Raw genomic sequence first — 19851 nt, 5'->3', positions numbered from 1 at the left:
ACTTCACAAAGGTGTGATTTTTTTTTTAAATTCACTGTATCTGTATATGTAGGAGAGAGACCAGAGAGCTTGGAATGACAGTTGTAGTTGACACGAGGAAGATCCCACCACCACCATACTTCTTTAAAGCCTTGACGATGCTGCAGGTACTGTACTGGACACAAACCTCCTTTTATCAGCACTATTGCTGCAGTCCAGAGACGAATTTTGTTGATTGATTGATTGTTTTTGCCTGGCTAGATTTCAAAGCATAATGTCTTGTCTTCATCAAGTGACTAACACCTATATCAATTTCTTCCTCTATTGTACCACTGATTGTATGAGCTCCATTTACTGAATGAATTTCATCAGTGAATTAAACAGCCTGTGTCTTTGTTTCAGGAGCAGACACCCCAAGTGGTACACCATATGGTGGTGTTGGGAGAGAAGGACATCAGCCATCGACCGGACAGATGTCCGGGCATACAGGTCAGACTTATACTGTAGTTTGGCATTTTTTAAAAGGACAGTGTGTTGCCCACTTTTACCTTTTTTTTTTTTTTTTTGTAATTGCTGTGTAAGAAGACACAACAATTCTGTATAACTTATATTATTGTGCATTGTGTTACATTTTGCATTTATAGTTGTGTAATTTAATTAAGGCCACAATGTATGACCATTTCACGAAATTACGTGTCAGCACAGATGACAGCATTTAGTCACAGCTGTAATTACCGTATCTGAATGGCAGTATAATTACTTTGAAGTTCAAACATATTGTGTAGTTGTGTAAAGTTGCTGATGTTACTCTGTCATGTGTTGTGAAACAGACTGAAATAGTGACTTCAGTGAAGGCCTTGCACAAGATGGTGGAAGCAAACCAGCTGACTTCGGGTTTGGATGGAACACTTCCCTACAGCCACCGTGATTGGCTGGACCTGCACCAGGTGGGTACCTCATTAACTGTGTAAAGTTTATTTTATTTTATTAGAAGAAGTAGGTCGGGAGTGGCTTATTGTCGGTATCAATTGACTATTCAACTAGTCGACTAGTAAATCCAGTAGTCGACCTTGTTCGTACTAGTTGACTAGTTGATAAGATTTTTAATTTTTATTTATTTTTTGCAGGCCTCAGGATCAGGTAGATTATAGTTACAGTATAGTCACCAATGTACACAGGTAAACTAGACAACTAGTAAAAACGACTAGAAGTGAATGCCCTATCAGCCGGTAACATGCAGGAGTTTAACCCCGTTACAATGCGCTAGACCCCTGGGAGATGGTTTGCTGAGGTGGAGCGCCACACCTACCATCAGCTCCCAATACTTCCCGCACGACTTGCTGCACCAAGCCGTTCTACTCATCCGCTGAGTTGGTGGTGCCCGGGATCGAACCCATGAACTTGTGGTACGAAGGCAAGAGCTCTACCGACTGAGCTACCCGGACACTTAATTAAGCCGGATATGTTATTAAGACTCCACAGATTCTTCCACAGTCACCCAGCTTGGCTGAGCACTCAAGCAAACGTGTTTTGAAGTGGGAAGTCGGCAGGAGAGGGCGATCTCTGTCGCTGCACTAGCGACTCTTACAGGTTGGTCGGGACAGCTGTTTAGCAGGGAGCAGAACAGGAAGGAATACCGTGTTCCTCTGCACACGTCAAACCCTTCTTGTGAAACGTCTCACTCTTATGTGAAAAGAAGTGACTGGTGACTCCATGTGTATTGAATGAGACATGGTTGTCTACAACCCTCCCCAAAGACCAACAAGTAGGGGTTGTCAGTGACCACAGGGGATTGACTAAATTGGGGGGAAAATGGAAAAAACAACAGCAACCGTTTTTTGAATTAAACAATAATATATATTCTTTGCTTTACAAAGTTTTACAGTATCTGTGCATACATATATTTAACATCTGTAAAATATTCTATTCTTTAGAAACTTCACCCCTTTGTGTCTGACCTGCATGAGGCTGCTGCCCTGCTACAGAAAGCCATCAGGAAGTTGGAGGAGACCCAGAAGATTGACACTGTACCGGTACCAATCTTTATAAATACATTTTTAGCATTTTACACAATACACAATTGTGCAATATACTGCTTGTAGAACTTTGCGTATCCAATCCAATTAGCCCTTCACTAAGTCCCTCCCCAACCCATCCTTGTCCAATAGGCACGTTAGCAATGAAGAAAGCTTGACCTGCATAGCAACCGTTGCTAAACTATTTGGATTGGCATTGGACAATCGCTTTTTGGGGTGGGATTTAGTGAAGGGCTAATTAGCTTGATAATAGATTCTGTACGGTAGTAGTTTGTGTTGGTGAGTGCAAAAACGTTAATACAAACTTTCACTAGTGCTCAATGTTATGTTACAACCAGTGTGTTTCTGTCTACCTTTAATAGAATGTAAAGCAGTGCATAATGGATCAGAGAACTCTGATGAGGGACGTTCTGCAGGACAGCCGATTGGTTGGCTTGCAAAGAGAAGGCGGGGCCAATCTGGCCAGGCTGAGGAGGGAGAGTGACATGAAATACCCCCACTGTGAGGACTTCAGGTAAACACCCCCACGGTGCAGAACCCATTGCCAAGTATGGTGTTCACACAAGGAATGTATCTCTGTAGATGGTAAAATCCTCAGCAACTCTTAAAATGTAACCATTTTGGTTACATGATTGTGCACTCTCAGTACACTCGGTTACATTAACATCGATGATTTGACTGTGTATTGTTGCTGTATTTAGAACATAATCGCAACTAGACAATTTACAGGACTATGAACAAACAGGACTATGGCGTTGCTTCCCAAACTTTATTCCTTGGATTGTGAGCTTGTAGATATTAGCTATTTGTAGCTATTTTCACTAACTTTGAAATCTTTTAAATAAATGTAAAAAAAACCCCATCAAAACAAACAATCTATTTAAATTCAGTTCAATCCAAAGGATCTTTATTGGCATGAGAAAACATGTGCCAAATTGCCAAAGCAAGTGTCAAGCAATGACACTGTTGGACTGATTTCACATTGAGTTGTGAAAGATTTTGTGCAACAGGACTACCTCCGAAAGTACAAGGCTTCATGTAACCCTTGGTGCCTGGACATCAGCTTGTCCAGTATAGTATACCATTGAATACAGTATCGTGCATGATATAATGATTCACACTCAGCCTGAGAACAAACTGTCTTGATCTTGATCTTCAATCCAACCAAACTCATGGACTATTGAATATGCTTTCTCCTTACCTTGCAGCAATGCAGTGGACTCGGTGACCAGTCTGTACAACCATGTAGAGGAGCAGGCTCACTTCCTGGTGCAGAGGTCCAACGTGGCACAGGAACACCTGGAGTACCTGCTCCGCCTGAGAGAGATGGAGGGACACTTCACACAGGTACTGGCAAAAAGCCTTTACCTGAGCACTTGTAATGCCAGACTAGTCTACTTGCCAGCCCATAGAGCCCCATTGTGAACCTGGACATGTTGAGTACACCAAGGTTTTATGTTAGAAATGTTGAGTATGGATCCCCAGCATGTAGAAATTGCAGAATGCTAACTTGCATATGATGAGCAATTTTCATAATTGGCATAATATGTGACACAAAAAACACTCTAAAACGGCCATCATCACATTTGTGATGACGGCTATGGCCGTTTTAGCCAATGGCTTGTTTTTTGTGCAAAACTAATGCTTGGAATGGATTCAGCATCATGATGGCCCTAGATGGATAGCCCTAGATGGACATGTCACATGCTACATAAAGCATGATGAAATTTTGACTTTTTTGCCTTCTACAGGTCCATCCCAACGAATTAGAATAATCTGAAAAAGTTCATTATTTGCCATAATGTAATAAAAATAAATAAACTTTCATATATTTTAGATTCATTACACAACAACTGAAATAAGTCAAGCCTTTTATTGTTTTAATATTGATGATTATGGCGTACAGCTCATGAAAAAAGAAAATCCTATCTCAGTGAATTAGAATATTTTACGAGACCACTAAAGAAATGTTTTTTTAAACAAGAAATGTCGACCATCTGAAAAGTATATTAATGTATGCAGTTACTACTTGGTCTGGGCTACTTTTGAACAAATGATTTCATCAATGGGGTGTGGCATGGAGGTGATCAGCCTGTGGCACTGTTGAGGTGTTATGGAAGCCCAGGTTTGCTTTGATAACAGCCGTAAATTAATTTGTATTGTTCAGTCTTATGTCTCACACCTTCCTCTTGACAATACAACCAAGATTCTCTGTGGGGGTCAGGCCAGTTGGCTGGACAGTTAAGCACAGTAATACCATGGTCAGTACACCAGTTACTAGTAGTTTTGGCACTGTGGGCAGGTGCCAAATCGAGCTGGAAAGGAAAATTAGCATCTCCATGAAACTTGTCAACATACTGAAGCACACAGTGCTGTAAAATATCACAATAGATGGTTGTGTTGAGACTCTGGACATGGCAAAACACCGTGATGATTTAGGCCATGTTATCAGCTGGTGTTGATCCACTGACTGACTCATGACTGAACATTTAAAATGTTTTCATAACAGCCATCTTTTTAGAGTACATTGTGCTTCTAGTTATTGTCTTATCTAGGTAGTCTATTTGAAGTGCTTATGACAAAACTGTTTTACTTATACTGGGGGGAAAATGAAAAACAAATCAGGTTTTATTATCTAGCTCTGAAATCCAGATGTGTCTGCAGTTGCAATTGCAACAAAGATTCTAGTTAAGTCTACATAAAGTACATAAAGTACATCTTCAGGACCACACTTGATGGTTACAAGCTCCTATGGCTTTTTGTGTTATCCTTTTAACCACCATTGTAAATTGTACCTCTGTCTGTACTAATTATTGCAAACAAAGTATTCAATCATTAAAAAAAATGCCATCCTATTGCTGAAAGATCAAGGAGTGGTTTGATGCGGAGGGACAGCGCCACCTGCTGGAGGCTGCAGAAGTCGAGGACTCCAAATCCAGAGTGGAACAGACACTGAACAGCTTCACTGCCTTCCTCATTGAAGCCAATGTGAGTCTCTTTTGTGTTGAATTGTAGCTGTAATATGAGTCCCTGTATTGTATGTCTGTTTAACTGTTTAAGTCCGCAATGTCCTACCAAGGATATGAACCAGGATCTCTTGTCCGAGCACCGAAAATTCTACTGTTAAACTATTAACAGAGCTTGTTTGGATTTTAGGTTTAGGTTTTATTTATTAGCACATACAAAATGTAAAACAGAAGAAAGATACATACATGTTAATATTGTGCAGGTGAAGTTAGAACTTCCGAGAACTTCCGAGTCGAGAACTTCTGCTAAAAGTATATACATTAAAAATACCAGTAATACATTCAATGTTTAAATACAGATATACATGAAATACATACACACAGTACACAGACATCATATGCATCTATATATATTGCAGACATCAGACATGATATATATTTCAAGCATAAGACGGGATATTATTTGAGCTTCATGCAGTACCTCTTGTCAACCAGTGGGTGGTCCGTCCTATCTGACAACAGAAGAAACAAGGGAGACCATGTACAACCAATGCAGTTGTGTTAGTTATGTTGTGTTACTATACCTAACCATAGAGATTGGTTAAAATAAAAGTCATGGATTGCAGCTTTAAGATGGAAAGAGAAGTATAGTGTGAAAGAAGGGCTTCCCACTTAGTTCATGTAAGCATACTTCATAAACTTACATTTGTACCATGAGACAAACTTATTATTGTATTCTAAGATAAATTAACCTTCCCTCATATTATATTAGTCTAACTCAGTAGCATCAACCAATCACTGAAAAAAGAGTCTGACTCTAACTCACAATATAACTAACCTCATGTCACCAGGCTTTCCACCTCGGAGGAAAGCCTGGTCTGTGTTGCTAAATTGCCGTGTGATCCGGCCGGGAGCGGATGATATGTTACGTCATGTTGTTGTAGTCAGAACTTCCTTTCCGGAAGAATAATACCTTCCCAATAAAAGCCTTGATGCTGCGTAGTTTCTCTAATTTCTAGAGATTATTTAGCGTCCTTTGTTAACCTTTGTTATCCCACAGGGAAATTATATTTTCATCACAGGCTACGAGACGCTTTTATTGGTAATTAGGTATTATTCTTCCTGTTTGAGGGAAACGCAGTTCTGGTTTGAGGGTTCCGGCCGGATGACTACAAAACAATGACTACAACATGACATAAGATATCATCCGCTCCCGACCGGATCATAAACCTGAAAAGGAATGCTGCCCAGGCTACAATAGAACTCAAATGCAAATCTCTCTCTCTCTCTCTCTCTCTCTCTCTCTCTCTCTCATACACATTCTCTTCCTTCAGGACCGTAACCACCATGCCATGGCTTTAATGTCAGAGGCAGAGAGGCTTCAGGCAGATGGATTGTCCTACCCAGAGACAGAGGTCTTCAGGACCTTGGTCCGCACTTTCAAGTCGGACCTGGGGAACTTCCTGTCCAGGGCGGAAGCCTGCTGCCGGGAGCTGCAGATTATGGTCAACGTGTGCGACTTCTGTGAGCAGGTTGGTGGGAGTCCTTGCCAGGGAGATCTCAAATGTTTTTGAGACTTTAATCCACAATGAGTAAATGTAGTCCTTCACTGGAAACCAGTGTACATAAAAGGGTACGCTTCTAACCTAGATTTAGATTTGTTACCATTATTTTTGACTGCCAACGTTCTACACGGTACATTCTGTATTTCATTTCTTGTTTTACTGTTCATGTTGTTTCTTACTCTTTCATTCGTTAGATTTTTAGTCAGCATAACAAGTAACATAATATTTCAGATATGTAAGGGGACAAAAAAAACATATTTCACTGCCCAAGGTCACTGCTGTAATCTCTACCTCTGTATCTTCTATTAGGCTACAGCACTGGCTATGGAATGCAAAGAGTACCTCGACCAGAATCAACCCAACGCCCACCGAGTACTACAAGATCCTAACACCAACGCCACCACGCAACTACCTCATACCCACGTCACACAAGACCAACACCATGAGCATGACCATAACACAACCCCACACCATCAATTTAACACTCAACCGTTGCAGTACCAGCAGCAGCATGACCATAATCTGAACACCCTCCCAGTGCCAGAGTTGGGACCTACCACTCCTGACATCCCACTGACGGGTCATCATGACCCCACCCTTCTCCAGGCTTACGAACTCCGGTTCCTACAATTCAGCCACGAGCGATTTCAGGAGGTCAAGGCCCAAGCCTGCTCCCTGCGGGGCTCCAGGGGGATGCGGGTCTGGAATGTTGCCTGGCTGAAGTGCCAGGAGGCCAAGCAGCAGCTTCAGGAGAGCATGCAGGAAGTGAACGAGGCCTATGATCAACAGCACCAGACTGCCTGGTGTGACAGCCACAGCGCTGAGGGAGACCTTGATGGTCAGACGGTGTCACCTAGTGGTCAGAATATGGCACTGCAGTCCACCCCTGGGCCAAGACACCCTCAGTGGGAGGGAATCATCACAGGGACAGTGGACATGAGGAAGAGAAGGCCAATCCTGGGGAGCAGCAATACAAACTCCATAAGTGAAGCCTTCTGTGATTCTGCCAAACCGGAGAATATGCTACCTAGCTATGATGTCAGAACCACCGAGGGGTCCAGGGTCAGTCCTGACTCGCCCCACAGGTAACATTATTATTTTATAATAATCAATACTATAATTCACGCCACTGAATCTTTGTGAGTGTCTGTCTGTGTGTCACACAGCCTCAAACCTTGTGTGTGTGTCTCTGTCTCATATACATATAACCCTAAGGTGTGCAAAGCCGAATGGCTTCGGACAGACCAACAGTTTCCGAGACCTAAAACATCACGAATATGTGTAACTGTCTGAGAAAGAGGCAGAAATTGTGTGTTTGTGTGTTTGGGCTCTCTTATTGGCCAATCCAAACTGTCAGCTTCACTGATTGGCCAAGCTTTGCATAACATTTGTGCCACATACCGTCTGGGCAGACCTTAGTGCACAGCCGCAGACAGAAAAAGCTGTCTTTTACGTCATTTCCGAGTTTTTAGACAGCTGGTGGATGGAAAAGAAGCTCCACTTCCGCGGCTGACTGCCGCGGAGGAGAGCGTTTCCGGGAATCTGTCCGTCGCGTCAGTCAGCTGGATGGAGCTTCTTTTCCATCCACCAGCTGTCTAAAAACCCGGAAATTACGTAAAAGACAGCTTCTTCTGTCCACGGCTGTGCACTAAGGTCTGCCCAGGGGGACAGCAGTGCAAATAATAATGCATTTTAATAAAGAAAATGTAATAAAAAATATATATAGTATATATATATAAGTACGTTTTAAAAAGTGTTTTACAATAAGGCGCCAGTCATTAGATAATGGTTAGTGCTTCAAATGACGGCTTATAAATGACATATTTATTAAAAGCTGTTTCTTATACATGTGCCAATTTCAGTCTAACAGCCCGTCGCAAACAAAGCCAACGTTTCAGGTAAATATATTTTGTGGCATATCGTGCCACATTTGTCTTTTAAAGCTGCTCGTTGACCATCTCTTCACAGGTCGCCCAGGAGAACAGAGAGAGAGAACAAAAAGAGGGAGGTTAACAACCGGGCGAGGCGCGAGAGAGATGCCGCTGCTCTCTCTCAGTCGCACACCGTCGGCTGCCAGTGGTTCCCATGGGGACGAGGTTTGGGCACCCGGTCGGTGAGCGAGGCCTCGTGTTCCACTGTCGTAGCGTCACCGGCGGCGGCAGGGTCCGGGTCGGCAGCACCCTCTCTGCCAGAGCCGCTGGCTCCAACGTCATCACCCTGCTCCCATCGCGGCCAGCCGTCATGTCGGATCCTCCAGGAGGCACAAAGGTTTCAGATCTCCCGCCACGGGAGCTTCTGCTCGGAGGAGTCCTTTGTAGGAGCTGCGGGAGGTCATGCAGCCATGTCCTGCAGTAAAACCTCCAGCCTGCCTGGTGTCAGCAAATGTGAGAGCTCAGTGTGTGTGGCCAGTGCAGAGGAGAGCACCAGCAATGCACTGTAAGTTTATGATAAATGGGTGACGTTCTGTGTGCACGCACGTGTGTGTGTGTGTGTGTGTGTGTGTCTAACCTACTTAATTGATTGAAACACACTACTTTACGTCTTTACCCATGTGAGATGGTGACATTATTTTTCTTCATCTGTCTCTAAGCTTACATTGAAGTAACACAGGTACAGTCTAGCCAACAACAACACCTGATCTATTCTATTCTATTCCTGTATATATATATGTGTGTGTGTGTGTGTGTGTGTGTGTGTGTGTGTGTGTGTGTGTGTGTGTGTGTGTGTGTGTGTGTGTGTGTGTGTGTGTGTGTGTGTGTGTGTGTGTGTGTGTGTGTGTGTGTGTGTGTGTGTGTGCGCGTGCGTGCGTGACTGTGTGTGTGTGTGGTGTTTTATTTATTCTATATCCCAAAACCATCCTATCATTGCATGCCAGAAAAGCAGTAAATATAAGTCAAGTGTTTCTCTTGCCTCAACAAACATGTAGTGTTTCTGTCTGTGATTTGTTCTCATAAAAAATGGTTCTGTACTTACTTGTACTTACAGGAGGCTACAGCGTGTGTTGGAGGAGTTGGTGTTCACAGAGAGGGAGTATGTCCGCTCCTTGGGCTACATTCTGAACCACTACCACCCTCTGCTGGACAGGCCAGACATTCCCCAGGACCTGAGGGGGAAGAGGGGGGTTATCTTTGGTAACCTGGAGAAGCTTTATGACTTCCACAGTCACTACTTCCTCCCAGAGCTGGAGTCCTGTCAGCGAGAGCCTGCACTGGTCGCACGCTGCTTTCTCAGACATGTGAGTATAGAGAGATAGTGTTATAGAGTATAGAGAGAGATAGGAGTCGGACCATACTGGTGTCCATTTAGATCGGCCACATATTGTACATAACCATAATCCACATAATTGCTTTCTTCATATGTTTCCATTTGCTTCTTAAGTGGACACATGCATACACACAGACATAAAAATATAAATATTATATACTGTATATGCTATGTGAGAGTTGTCGGTACTACGGTAGCCGCATTGTCTGAATCTTTCTTTGAACTGGATTCTTTGTGCAGAGCGAAAGCTTTGGCCTGTATGCTCATTACAGTAAAAACAAGCCCCAATCAGACGCCCTGATCCTCCACCGACGCCACGACATCTTCAAGGTCAGCCTCTCCCTTTGCCCCCTCTTGTTATGTGTTTAATTGTCAACAAATGCCATGTAGTGAATGCATCTGCATTACAATTCTAACCAGAAGTGTGAAGTTCATGCAATATTCACATATGCGGTACTGTACTACCAACTACAAAGATCCAAGGCACTACTTTTGACAAACCACATTGTTTTCTCTCCTAGAGAAAACAACAGGAGTTAGGAGATATGATGGACCTGTCATCCTACCTGTTGAGACCCATACAGAGGATCAGCAAGTACAGCCTGCTGCTCTTGGACATGTTAGCCCTGACAAGCTCACACAAGACACATGACGTGGTCCAAGATGGTACACGTGGCCAAAGTGTTTGTGATTCGAGTGTGTGTGTTTCTGAAATGATGAACCAGGAGAGGGAGAAGGCTGAGATCCAGGCTGCTGCAGACCTGGTTCGGTTTCAGATGCGCCATGGCAACGATCTCCTCACCATGGACGCCATCCGGGACTGTGATGTAAGATAGCTTTCAAGGAGTGGACAGAATAACTGAGAACTTAAATTCAAGAGATGAATTGAATCAAGCTCTCTTCTCTTCTCTTCTCTTCTCTTCTCTTCTCTTCTCTTCTCTTCTCTTCTCTTCTCTTCTCTTCTCTTCTCTTCTCTTCTCTTCTCTTCTCTTCTCTTCTCTTCTCTTCTCTTCTCTTCTCTTCTCTTCTCTTCTCTTCTCTTCTCTTCTCTTCTCCTCCAGGTGAATTTGAAGGAACAGGGAGAACTCATTCGCCAGGATGAGTTCACTGTATTTTTCAGGAAGAAGAAATGTGTCCGCCGCATCTTTCTCTTTGAACACCTCATTCTCTTCAGCAAAACCAAGAGAACTGACGTTGGCAACGATGTTTACGTCTACAAACAGTCTTTCAAGGTTTGTTATACACAGTGTAAAAAAAACATGCTTTGTGTTCGATGGGAACATTAAAGACTCGGCTGGAACCATAACATTTTGTTCGCCACTCTCTACTTTCTGCAGACATGTGACATTGGGATGACACACAATGCCGGGGTCACCGGTCTGAGTTTTGAGATCTGGTTCCGCAGGAGGAAGAGTGAGGATACTTACACTCTGAGAGCATACAGCATGGAGGCAAAGAAAGCCTGGACCACAGACCTGGAGAGGATCCTGTGGGAACAGGCTGCCCACAATCGAGGTAAACATGTACAGCATGTATTTAGTGTTTTGTGTTACACTATCTGTGGGCATTAATGGTATGTGTCGGAAAAGGATGTTTGTAGTCTCTGAGCAATGTACCACTGTATCTGTGAGTACAGCAACAGTATACTGTATGCAAGTTGTTAAATGGATTAATACAAGAGTGAATTAACAAGTTAATCAATCAAAATAAAAAAGACAATTAACTGAAACGGTATTGTGTGCTTACAAAACTAACTAAATTCATAAAGAAAATGTCCGTAGATTTAAGTAGTCATTGTCAATGTATTCTATAGCCTTTTATTTTGGTTGTATATTATGTAATCCATCTTCCATTTTATTATCTGTGCCAATTTTAACCGTGAATACCTTTTTTTTTAATGATTTAATACATACCACATTACAACGAATCAAACTAAAACTATTATTTTTCACAAAATAAGACTAAACTACCATGCCAACTTAAAAAAAACTAATTAAAACTAACTGAAATTGATGAAGTCTAAATGAAATACATTCAAAACTCATGACAAAACTATAATAACCTTGCCAATCAACCCATTGAATTATTAACTACTACTACATATTTCCAGAGCTGCGCATGCAGGAGAGGGTTTTTATGGGAATGGGCAAGAAACCATTCATGGATATCCAACCCAGTGAAGCTGCCATTTGTGACCGTGCCGTCAACTATGCTCTGCCTGGGAGAAGTAAGTAGTTTTACAAATGACACAATAGACCAAAGAAGGTTCTAGGTCCTTTTGCTCTTACATGAATATGTTCAGGTGGAGATACAAATCTCCCGACAGCACTTGATGTTTCCTAAAATCTCTAATTTACTAAACGTAACTAAACTAACTATATTTTACTTACAGCAGCTAGGTATTGTGCTATTGTGCTTATTCACCTGCCATATTAATATCTCATGACATCTATTGTTTATGTTTTTTTAGTCCCTGTGGCGTGTTGTTCACACAGGGGTTTAGAATACCCACGGCCTCACTCCATTGGCTCAGGCAGCACGGCTTCCACCACTCTTAGCCAATCATCCTCGTCATCGGGTCGAGGCTCGTTGCCCCCTATTGGAAATCAGTCGCAAGGAGTGGAAACCAATCACATTGGCTGTTCCTCCCCTGAGGCAGTGACTGAAAATGAAATGAACAACCATCATCTTTATCACCATCATCTTCATCATAACTGTGAACAGCAGAAACCAAATGGCTATCTTCTGAGTGAGTTTATTCCCCTTTGTCTCTGGCTTCCTTTGCCAGCCCTAGCCTTTTGGAGTCCTGGGAAAATATTTCTCTACCCTATCGTTATCGATTCAGACCTACAGTATATAGCACTCTTTATAAATAGACATTTTCTATACTGTACAATCACAAATAGCCATGATCCATATGCAATTCTCTCCAGCTGTGACAGAATTAAGCAATACTGGGTGTACCTTACCGTGATTATTGGCACGACAGCGTCGCTGCAGGAACGAGGCTGTAGCCGATTTCCGTAAGCAGCGCTGAAGTGCCAATAGTCTTGGTAAAGCACACGCTCAAGTGTAATATTGCGCTTATAGAAGTTGCATTTAAAAAAACATGTCAACTCAATTTCATTGTAACTAATATATTGGATAGAAATTCATGATTTTGTAATTCTAGATTTAGCCAATACGACCGCATATGTCCCATGCACTAGCCAGTCAGCTGGCTGACTGTCATGCTGGTTTGAAGCACGGGTAGATGGCTATTTCAACCAATAAGATTGCTTCCTCGATCGACCTGTTGTATAATTGTGCATTTTGCAAGGCATTGTTCCAAATTGTATCATACTAATTCCTTGTTATGTTTATTATGTGTGTATATTTGCATCTAAATCTAAAATAATCGAATTGTTTTCTATAATAAAAAGGCTTTATGTCTTGTGCATTTTGTGTTTTTCTTATAGTGGACAACACGGAATCCTCAGGAGAACATGTCAGCCTCTTTGGCAACTCAGAACACAGCTGCCTCTCTGCAATTGGTGGAGATGTAATTGACACCTCCTCATTTGCGTCCCATTCGTCCAAGCCCCGCCCATCACTCAGTCGAACACCTAGCCTGAGGACAAATGAGTCACCGATGGTAAACAGGAAAAGAATTGCACCCAAGCCACCAGGCCTGGCTACTTCTCAGGTACAAACTAAAGAATTATAATGAGATCTTCCATCACCATCAGTAAATGCTGCTTTCTTAAAGCGACACTTCACCCTTTTTGCTAAAAATATATGTATTAATGACGTTTAGAAAATTTAGAACACTTTCCTGGGGTCTGTGAGTGTGTAATATGTGGTTTAACATATTTTAGATTTGAGCAGTGAGCCTAGTGTCTCTGATGTCATGGACACTGGGCTCACTTCCTTCCTGGAAGTGATGGTGAACTGCTCCTCGTTGTGGATAGGGCTGTCTTACTGAGACAACATGTAGTCCACGAAGTAATTGAGCCCAGTGTCCATGACATCAGAGACACTGGGCTCACTGCTAATATCTAAAACCACATATTACACACATAAAGAGTCAAAGACTCCCAGGAAAGTGTTCTAAATCTTCCAAACGCCATTAACATTAACATATGGATACAGACCAAAATTCTCACATTGCAAATGCTGGATGTATTTTAATAAGCCCTGGTCCCATGAAAAAAATTCTCATTTTGGATGTGCAAAAGAACATCTGTACTGAATACAGGAAGATGTATGTTATATTGCTGAAGCTGAAGTTGTAGCTTTGACACAGATTTTCCCAGATGATAACTCTATAATTAAGTCTATAATTTCTTTAATATCTGATGTGTGATATCTTTTTTTGTAACAGGGCAATGACGTTGTCATTGGAAAATCAACAGAGGTTTAAAGTGTGGATATTCTGCTATTGGTAAGTGTTAAAGGAGCTTCCAGCTTACTGTATGTTACACTGCTACAATGCTCCAAATGATGCGATGCAGCCAGATCTTGATGCAAAATATATGAATTACTTCACCTTGCATAACAGTCAGGTATCCATGGGTTTCCATTTAAGCAGAAAAGGCTGCACACTCATCTGCTCCAAATGTTATACTTTATTGACGTTATTGATCGAATAGCAGATGAGTGTGCGGGTTCTTTTCTATTTTTCTGATGTCACTTTTGAACCCAGCACCTCTACTAAAGTCATGTGCGTTTTCTATTAGTTTTTCCATAAGCAGATGAATGAGTTAACACCAAACATTCCACAAACAGTGGTAACCAGTGGACAAAAAACATTGCCCTTCCGAGTCAATCCTCCCTACCCATGCCCGTGAACCTGGTGCTTATATAGACCACAGGCACAGCGCCACCCCAATGACCCATGGTTACACAAATTAATTTCATACCCATTTGGCTCCTACAGTAAGAAAAGGCATAATTTCATCTCTTTATGATGCAGTATGTGGATCTGATACGCTTGATGTATAATTTATGTCCTTTCAGATCAGTGTCCATTGAGCATTATCGAAGTCTACTGGTCACCCTACATTTCCTGGAGGATGGAGGGATGGATTCACTTCATCCAAACAAAACCGTTCAATTATAACAGGCTATTTTGGGAATCTACTTCACTGCAGCTGCTAGCTGTGACTCGGAGGAGAGAAAGGAAGAACCTGACATAGACCTGTGGTCATTTTTAACTGCCACTGTTTGAATTCAAATTGCTGTTTCCAGCCAGTCAGTGACATGAATATGTGGTCTGGTTCCGTAACAAGAGAAGAGATGGGACTGAGGAATGATTACCTGCTATAAGTGGAGGGATGCAACTCTCTCTCTCATTTGAGCAGACTGATTTTATTCAGCAAGGAAGAATATGCTCTTTTGTGGAGGCAGACAGGAAATGTGAACTCAAAGTAAACCCACAACATCCTGAAAACATGCTTTGTTCTCGGAGACCTCTGAACCTTTGGCATACCCAACATTGATCTCTTTGCATGTGACTCTGTCAGCTGATGGACTGAGCCTGCAACCATTCTCAAATGTTTTTTACAGTACAAAGAAAATAAAAGGTATGTTTGAGATACCAGACAGCGTACACTACATACAGTAACCGAAGAAACATTTGGTAAGAACCACTTAATCAGTTGTCTATTTTGTGTCACATTTACAAACATTTTAAGTGTGTAAATGTATAGAGCATGTTTGTTAAAGAGATTTAGATATATGCATATCTAATTAGTTAACACATTTATTTTACTGTCAGATCCACTGTACTGTACCTCCTGTACAATTATTTTAAAGCAGGGATCAAAGATGATTTTGTATTTGCTATTATTTTTATTTTTATTTTTACACTGCTGTTTTTTTGGCAAGTTTTCTCTTTGTTCATATGGCTTTATTTGTCCTGACTGAGATTACTACGGTAGTCCTTTCTTTGAATAACTCATGGATATAAGGAGAGACCACTACCCACCCAAAAGGCCTTTTTGTGGCAGAGAGGGTGAGTTTAAGATGTGCACACCTGCCAAAAATCAGACTAATAAGCTGCTCTGGTGATTTAGCACAGGTAACAGAATTTCTGGGAGACTGGGATGAAATGTGAAGCCCAAGCATATCACAGACCCTGCATAGGATTACGACCTGGCTGAAATGGATCATGGACACTTTATTTGCTTTTATTTGTGGTTTAATATATTTTGTTATGATAAGCAAGCATGCCTGTAGGATGTAAAACCACAGCATCTGTAACGGCAACCTTTTTTTGGAGATTGATGACGCTGGGACTTGATTGTATTTTCCACAGGCATGTTCATGAGTCCCGCACCAGAACTTCTATATATTTGCACTCCAGCCATCTGTATGTCCTTCTGAGATCTTTTCGGGTACATGGCTCCTACACAGTAAAATCCTCCGTGTAAATGTATCAATTTGTAACTTAGAATCTAACCATGTTTCCATCCGGTTGCAGTTGTATACTCTGATTACTCTCACAGTTAGATTAAGACTAGTTAGATTAAGCATTTTACTGTGTGAACCATATCAAACTTGGTATAATTATGATTACATCTAGGGAAGGAGGTTTGTGACGGGTCAAGAGTAGGTCACTCTGACCATAAAAGCATTATTGACTTTTTTACCGATATCCCGATATTGTCCAACTCCTAATTTCCGATACCGATATCAACCGATTCCAGTGGTGGAAAAAGTACTCAAACTATTTACAGTACTTAAGTAAAAGTATAAATACTGCAATATAGAAATACTGTTACAAGTAAATTCAACATGTACTTGAGTAAAAGTACAAAAGTATTGGTATCAAAATGTACTCATTATGCAGAATGTCTCATTTCAAGTTTTCAAATGTTTAAATGTATTAAAATCATTTGAAAATAGCAGATATACAAGCTCACAATGTGTCGCATTGCAACACACTGAGCTTGTAGATCTGCTATTTTCAAATGGCCAAAACATAGGGCTGAAATACATGTAGTGTAGTAAAATACAATAGTTGCCTCTGAGATGTAGTGGAGTAGAAGTAAAATAATTGGAAATACTGAATTAAAGTGCAAAATACCTCAGAATTGTAGCCTACTTAAGTAGGCCTACAGTACTTAAGTAAATGTACTTAGTTACGAAACAGTTACGAAGTACTAATTGCCTTGATGCCTGAGATAACGAGCACCAAGGAGGACCAGGTGCACACTGCAGTGCTGTAATGTGAAAGTGACTGAAGCTTCAAGCTCATTTCTCTCCAAAAGCCCATATGGAATATTAAGGATTACTGTGAATATGGTAGGCTCACATTTCATACCACACACGCCATACAGTAAAAACTTATTTTTTACCTACACCGATATTTTCCAATATACATTTTGTATGCATATCGGCCGATATCAGGAGGCCGATAATATCGGACATCCCTGCAATATTAAGATAATATTCAGAGAGACCGGTCCTGGTGTTATCAGTCAGCCATCTTTATTTTAGAACTATCTGTGTCCCGCAGGGGGCAGTCTTATCTCTTATCACAACAATCCCTAGTCATAATTTATTTCCTGCAATACTTGGCCTTTCTCAAACACAAAAACGGATGGGTTAGTCATGGTAATGATGGTATCCTTTACAGAACTGTTTTTAGTGTGACAGGTTTCTCCCTCTGTAACAAGCCAACACACACCTGCATGGCTGCCCTAAACTTTTCCATTTCATGGACATTCAAATTGACTTTGACTAGTCCCCCTTGGACCTCCAGTTCAAATAATTAACCCTGATATGAAAAGATGTGAATTGTGTGAAAGTTAAGTGATTTTTTGTGAATTTAACACCTGGAACTCCTTTCTCGATCCCCGGGGTCCCCGGACCCCACTTTGAAAACAACTGCCCTAAATCACCCGGACAGCTTCCGAGACAGATTTGCAGGTCCCCTGTCGTTTGGCAAAGCCACAAGGCTCTTTGCCAGAGAAATCCATTTTTTCTCGTTAGTCCATTGTCACATATTTTTAAGTTTTGCCTTTTGAACAGTTAACCACTTTCAACTGGGTGTCCCTATTTTGGGCATGGCATTATAGGTGACATTTCTTTATTTTTTATTCTACCTTTTTTATTTGTAGCCTATAGGGCTTAAGTGGGCACAAATAGACAGTCTAGTGATATTTCAATCTGAATTTTGTGTTCCGTAAATGGGTCTATAATTTTCAGCTAAAGGGAGGCTCATACAACAGTTCAGAGATGGGGCACAGACCACTTAATATACTATTTGGGCTCCATCTTTGCCCAAATGCATCAATTTACCAGCTTTGCCATTGTGAAGAATGACGATAAACCTATTGTACAGTATAGTTATGATTGTAATGAAATACGTGCTCTTTGTAAGATCATTCATGTTTCATTTTTATGTTGTCATTTTGTTAAGTATTTGGCCATGATGCTGTTTTATTTCTTCCTCAGAACCACTGTAACAGTAAATGGCAGGCATTCTTGCGCTTTCTCTCACATTTCACTCACAAATGCCGTCACTCTACTTTTTTGAACTTTTCTTCCTTTCAGCTCACTGTGAACTATCAGTAACTTGGGGATGTGACACTAGCATGACTCAAGTTTGCCGTAGCAAAAATGACACTTCCCTATTCCAGAGAGAGTACCATGGGAACTTAGACATGATTACAAGACTCACAGACTGTCATGCATTGTGGGGTTGAGTTTAGTCTAGTGTCTTATGCAGTTTGTCTTCTCATGACTTATTATATGCTATGTTTTACTCTAGCCCACTCTTTGAGCGCAGGTGCTCTTTGAAAACCAACAGACTCTGAAAAGGTAGTGACCAACAAGCTGACGTGTTAATAGTGTTACTGTAGGGATAGTGTTTTCAGCAAAGCGAGGATTCTTTTAAGATTCGGTAGTTGGCTAAACATAGCATAGATTGCAGGACTAATATAAGTGTAATTTTAACATGAGTTCAGCATAACCACTGTGTCATGTTATTGCACAAGTGGTTGATTGATTATAAATGATTATAATCTATGTTGTGTTTTATGATTCCAGCTTTGTTTCACTTAAAAGTTTTGTTTAGTTCATTAGTTTGCTAAATAAGAAAGATTTGACATGTGATTTTAGTTTTTAGTGTCACAGCAATATTCTTGCAACAACACCCAAATCAAAGTGAAAGTTTTTCCACAGTTTTGTTTATTCAAGATTTCAGGGTATACAGTAAATCAAATAATATAACAATATATGTGACACACCCAACATACCAAAAAGATAACGTATATAAATGTCATAACCACCATATGCAAAATATTGTGGTAGGCTAGCATATAAGAAAAAAAAGTTCACCCAGCAGTCAAAATGCTGACCTGATTAAGTTTGTAAAAATATCTATATGTTTGCATTGTAAAGAAAATTGCTGAATTATTTCAGTGAAATCTTCTGAAAAGATACATTGTGAAATGTAATTTATTAATCTTGTAAAAGGTTTTGATTTCTTTATTATTACTTTTGACTTAAATCTTAGTAAATACATGCTGTAACAACTACAAATATACTATCAATTATTCATGGTGATTTTTTTTTTGCTGTAATATATGTTCCTACTCTTTCTAAAAAAAAACCCTGTGTAAACACAACCTTGGCCATTCCTTCTCATCAGGCTTTGAGGTCCATTGTGTAGTAATCTGTGCATGCTGTAGTTTCTGAAGCGTGATGGTATATGGAGAGAACGGACGTACGTTCTCTAACGCTAATCAACCCTTTCCAGCTCTGGATAAATGGAGGGGATTGTTCAGCCATTATGTAACTGGGATAACCCTCACATCAGCATCCTACATCCTATTTCTGGGCAACAAAAAAATGAGCTAAAGCTACATTGTGCAATACCTAAAACTGTTCCCCTGCTGGCTGGCCATGGTCTATGTTTATTGAACCAGAATGTTTGTCTCAAGCCAAGTTTATCTGTAGCACACACAACAACAAGGCAATTAAAGTACTTTACACAACATTAAGAGCAAAATAAACACATTACAAAAAAGATTACTTTTTTTTTAATGGGTT

At 40.9% G+C, this 19851-nt stretch overlaps 1 protein-coding gene across 1 annotated transcript in view; it reads left to right on the top strand.

The window, feature by feature from the left end:
* Positions 1-16279, top strand: part of quoa (quattro a) — a 34276-nt gene extending 17997 nt beyond the window's left edge. Inside the window, exons 8-27 of the mRNA XM_083769729.1 lie at positions 53-146; positions 382-468; positions 810-926; positions 1914-2012; positions 2378-2529; positions 3224-3362; positions 4881-5003; positions 6316-6513; positions 6856-7631; positions 8515-8982; positions 9532-9781; positions 10051-10140; positions 10332-10637; positions 10872-11042; positions 11148-11325; positions 11921-12037; positions 12281-12559; positions 13269-13495; positions 14174-14233; positions 14809-16279. Coding sequence (XP_083625855.1) covers positions 53-146; positions 382-468; positions 810-926; positions 1914-2012; positions 2378-2529; positions 3224-3362; positions 4881-5003; positions 6316-6513; positions 6856-7631; positions 8515-8982; positions 9532-9781; positions 10051-10140; positions 10332-10637; positions 10872-11042; positions 11148-11325; positions 11921-12037; positions 12281-12559; positions 13269-13495; positions 14174-14212 — 3910 coding nt within the window. The 3' untranslated portion in view covers positions 14213-14233; positions 14809-16279. The remainder of the gene's footprint in view (positions 1-52; positions 147-381; positions 469-809; positions 927-1913; positions 2013-2377; positions 2530-3223; positions 3363-4880; positions 5004-6315; positions 6514-6855; positions 7632-8514; positions 8983-9531; positions 9782-10050; positions 10141-10331; positions 10638-10871; positions 11043-11147; positions 11326-11920; positions 12038-12280; positions 12560-13268; positions 13496-14173; positions 14234-14808) is intronic.
* Positions 16280-19851: the final 3572 nt, after the last annotated feature.

The sequence above is a fragment of the Protomyctophum parallelum genome (assembly GCF_964188405.1).
Source record: "Protomyctophum parallelum genome assembly, chromosome: 7".
Taxonomy (NCBI): Eukaryota; Metazoa; Chordata; class Actinopteri; order Myctophiformes; family Myctophidae; genus Protomyctophum; species Protomyctophum parallelum.
This window is presented reverse-complemented; position numbering and strand designations above follow the sequence as displayed.